This window comes from Branchiostoma floridae, chromosome 18 (assembly GCF_000003815.2).
Source record: "Branchiostoma floridae strain S238N-H82 chromosome 18, Bfl_VNyyK, whole genome shotgun sequence".
Lineage (NCBI taxonomy): Eukaryota > Metazoa > Chordata > Leptocardii > Amphioxiformes > Branchiostomatidae > Branchiostoma > Branchiostoma floridae.
The window spans coordinates 576,189-580,840 of NC_049996.1; the positions used below are offsets into that span (position 1 = coordinate 576,189).

Consider the following 4,652-nt stretch of genomic DNA (forward strand, 5'->3'; position numbering starts at 1 on the left):
CTTATGTGAAACTCTGGTACTTTCTCGCCAAAGAGACTGCATCGCCGTTCCGATGCTGTAAGTGGCACCAACGTAGTGCCAATGGCTATCATATATAACGGGTTGGGACCATCCGTAGTTGTACCATGAGAACCTTCCATCCCGCCTAACTGAACTGAAATATCGAAATCAGAAAAAAAATGAATCACTAACATTAAATGCTCTGCATGTAAACAAATTAAAAAAATGCCTGACCAGATTAGCTTATAGTTAACTAGGTGGTCAAGTGGTGGCACAAAATCATCGTGAAGTTTTCCGACAACGTTTGACCCATTGCTGACGTCAGGCGTAAAGAAAGTCACGTGTCCATGGCTATTGGGTCCAACAGCTTAAGAAGACTATAAGCGAGTCTGTCGGAAATTTCTTTTCATTTTTTAGTTGGAGTACAGTTGAATTCTTCTGGATGTGCTTCATAACTAAGAAACGAGAAGAAGCCGAACAAATGTATTAGAATAGTTTTAGAATTTATGCTTTAGATTAGTCTTAGAAACCATGTTTACTGCATTACTACCCTTTGTATCTATATGCCTGTACTTAGCCCAATAGGGCATGAATGTGCAATAAAGGCTATTACTATTACTACTATCTAAACATAGCTAATTGGCTTTGTCTTTGCGTGGCATTGCACAAATTTACCTCATGTGGAGCTTAAAATTCCATAGCCAGAAGAAGCTCAGTACGCTTTCCGGTCCCTTGTATGCAAACAGAGGTCCTCTGCCTTCTCCAGTAGGGTAGATGTGGGCCAGTATGGTGTAGGCGTACCGCACGTCCAGCTTGCCGTTGTTTGTAATGTTGATGTATGACGCTTCAGGGCCGCTGAACAAGAAAGCCTGAGATTGTGAACCTGTGGGACCCTCCACCAACTCCGTTCCTGAAGCTATGCCGTCATTTCCGTTTCCGGTAGCATCCGTTGCACCATACTGTTCGTTCAGCGGCCACCGACCCACGGGCTCTAAAGCAGAATCTACTCAATTTGAGACACAAATGAAAAAAAAATTAAAATCCGTCAATCCTTTTTTGGAATCCTTCCAAAAGGGTCTAGAACAAGCCGCTACAGATCCAAAACCACCAAATGATTTCCCCACCGTCAAAAGCTACCTGCCACCAAACAATAAGACTAAAGGCCCAGAGCAGAAGATACAAATTAAAATGAAAGTCGATAGAAAACGACCGTCATCTGCCCAAGACCTACTATACCACAATGAAATCAATATCATAGTATATCAAGGACAATAGATACAAAAACCGGAACGTTCTGGATGAGACGCAGTGTCAAGGTCACACAATAATACATCCATTTTTCATAGATGTAAATATCATACAGACCTTCACATCAAAACAATAGCTTCCGTGAAACTCCCTACCTAATGCACTGGCGGTCCGCTGAGTAAGATAAACTGATTGTAAGTCAAAGGTCGAAATCTGACATAAAAAGAATGTAGAAGTAACTTACGGACTACCAGTCCCGCCCTCATGGCAATATGGTGGATCCATGACAGTGGGTGGAACATGACGTAACGGGCGGCGATTGGACCGCTGTAGTCTGACAGCTCATGCCTCACGGGTACGTCACCATCCGCGATCCCAGGGAACACCTGGATAAACATGACATCACATCCGTTACTGACGTCACGTATCCGTGCAGGGCACGTGGCGTAGGATTACAACTCACCACCATAGATGACTCACTACATTGCTATCGGGACACCATTGTATTTGTAGAGGTCTACTCCGAAATAGGATTTACCGCCCGGGTCCAAAATCACGCACATTTTCGCTACATTATGTTCTCGCGAGAACAGATCTCAAAATGGCGCCGGAGTTTGGAAAAAGTTAGAAGAGATCAAAAGCTTTAATATACATATAAATTGCCAGATGAATGACGGAAATGTTAACGTAAGCAAGATATGTTATAGAGTACGATCAATAGTGTTTACAATCAATAAAAGTATAAACAATTTTGAATATGTCACAGTTTTGTAAGTTTGAAAATAATGTGAATCCTTGTAGTAGTAAAGTGCATAATGCCATTGAGTGGCTGTAGACCTACAATGTCACAGAGAGATGGTAAGAATGCACTTCTTTGATTGAAATAAATTTTGCATGGTACTTACTACCGTCAGCTCGTCGTCATCCTTGTAGACGACCTTGTCGCCATTGTCTGCCCCGTATGTGATGTAGTATGAGGAAACCCACTGAAGAGAAATGCTGCGATGACACGGACATTTGTTCCTTCCCTGGGTGACGAGCGCTGTTACAAAGTACGTCTTCTGAAGATCCACCTTCAGCCACTGGTTAAGATCTGCTTGTCCAGGAGTCCAAGCACCTGAAAGTTAAAATGAAAGAGATCTCAAACCAGTTTAGCGCAAATTCACTGAATGAAAAGAGAAGCAAATTTTGAACTGGTAGCGACAGAGAAGACAGACGCTATGTATAATCTTTATAGGTCAACTGTTCGGGGATATTCCCTAGCTGTTTTCGACAAGTACATTGTACAGTGGACCAGGGCCTATCGTCTTGTCCTAAGGACTGCTAACGTTCCAGTAGCATACATGTTGGTCGAGAGACACCTTCAGCTTCTACCGCGTCGTGTGCGCGCGATAGTGGCACGTTCGAAGGGCTGTTGTATCAACTAATAGATATAGATACAGTCGGATTCAAACACACAACTTCTTGGTCCAGAGGAAGATTGGACTGCGAACGCTATGCCGTATCGTACCTGCTAGGGACGATGTCTCTTTGAAGTCCAGTACCCCGTTGGCGGGTCCATGGAAGGAGCTATACTGTGACGATGCCGTCATGATGGGATGACGAAATGCGTCTGCAATGAATGAATTTTAGTACAAAACGTAAGTACGAACCTTTAGAACAAACGTTAGTACAAAGATAGGTAAAGGATATTTCATATGGACAGAGACAGATTTAAGCACAAGTGAACTGTCCTTGCTCACCACATTGGTTGTCGAGAAGTGCCACACCCCCATGTATCGTCCATGGTTGACTGGACCAATCAAACACGTTGCCCCCAATGCCACATCTACGGCGGGTGAGATCAGCTTCCCCCGGTGTAAGTATATAGTTCCACACGTTGAAGCATGACAGGTCAGCACCATTGTAAGCCTGGATGGGGCAAGATAGACCAACATGGTATATAGTTGTTATTACCTTCGTCACGAAGGTTATGTTTTCCGATCTGTGTGTATTCATCATGTGTCTGTGGACATCGTTACTCGGGAAGTTGTAAATGGATCATTTTTATATTTCGCAGTTGTCGGCTAGACATAGGATAACGTCGATTGCAACCCTTCTTTAGACTTTCCATAATGATTATGCATAATGTTCTGTTTTCAAGTAATCGCAATACGCTTTGGTCATAGATTTTGAGTGGTTGATAGGTCTTGAGGTTTGGGGTCCCTAGCAGATATTTTGAATCTGTAGTGGGCCTTTGGCATAGATCATGTTAAAGAAATAGTCTATCTTTAATCTCGAGTTGGTAAACACTTGCCTCTGATTCATTGAATGACCCTCCGAGAGATCTCTGCCTTTGGGCGAGAATCCAGGTGCCACCTGTATGGATCACATGACCGCTGGCCAATCCGTCGTCTTGGATTACTTGCTCCCCATCCACGTAGAAAGACCAGCGACCGTTGTGTGAGCCTTTCCAGGTGAAACACACCGTGTGACATCTGCCGTCATGGACGTCAAGATAGATCTCGTCTGTAGAAGTTCCATTTATAGTGAGCTGAAACAGAACGGTCAATCAATCAATCAATCCACCGATCAATAAATCAATCAATCAATCCACCGATCGATCAATCCACCGATCAAACGAAAGAAATACAGTTGATATGATTGCAAAGCATATCAAATATATCTTTCAAATCTTATCAAACTCATTGGGACTTTAAACGATGGAAACTGTATCTCTGTTATGCACTATGTCTGACCCTTCCCTCTCCCCTCATGACCTCAATGAAAAGATTTGACCTTTCATGAAAAAACAAAGGTTCACACATGGGATATGTTTTCATCCCGCTTTACATTGTCGTACAAATTCGCTTAACATTCCTGTTTCTTTGTTTTGTACTTTTGCACGAGAAGACATTCAGCAATATGAGCATTCTATTTGAGTCAAACTGTTTTCTTCCTGTGGACAAAATTCCGTTTGATTTCGTAATGACGAGAAATGTGGTACCGCGTATTCCCCATGGGCATTGCCAGAAAACACCATCTCATCTGTGTGATTAACAGAGGCGGCGTAGCTGAACAAAGTCCCGACCGATGTTTTTGAGGTGCGGAGCTGTAGACACGCCGTGACAGTGTTGAGCCGAGCCGAAGTCACCGCGTTCAGTTGAGCATAGTTGCTGGTCGAAGGCGGGTCAGGGAAGGTCATCTTCTTCAAACAACACCCTGGTTTAATGTCATTATGAATACCATTAATACTTTCTCAACGAGCATTTTACCGAGGAATGTGTTGTTGAGAATTTAAAACTTTGCAAAATAGCAAGGTAGGGCAAGGAAGACGTGGGTGGACAACATAAAGGTCTGGACTGGCCTAGGCACTGAACAGCTCATCAATGAAGTATCACCGGGCAAGTTACGACAAAAGCTAG

General features: G+C 43.3%; 1 protein-coding gene across 1 annotated transcript in view; it reads right to left on the reverse strand.

Annotated features, from left to right (window-relative positions):
• Positions 1 to 4,432, reverse strand: part of LOC118405943 — a 64,435-nt gene extending 60,003 nt beyond the window's left edge. Inside the window, exons 1-7 of the mRNA XM_035805795.1 lie at positions 4,235 to 4,432; positions 3,653 to 3,781; positions 2,991 to 3,159; positions 2,759 to 2,860; positions 2,154 to 2,365; positions 1,493 to 1,634; positions 758 to 1,003 (exon numbers count right to left, since the gene is read on the reverse strand). Coding sequence (XP_035661688.1) covers positions 758 to 1,003; positions 1,493 to 1,634; positions 2,154 to 2,365; positions 2,759 to 2,860; positions 2,991 to 3,159; positions 3,653 to 3,781; positions 4,235 to 4,432 — 1,198 coding nt within the window. The remainder of the gene's footprint in view (positions 1 to 757; positions 1,004 to 1,492; positions 1,635 to 2,153; positions 2,366 to 2,758; positions 2,861 to 2,990; positions 3,160 to 3,652; positions 3,782 to 4,234) is intronic.
• Between the last annotated feature and the right edge of the window lie 220 nt (positions 4,433 to 4,652).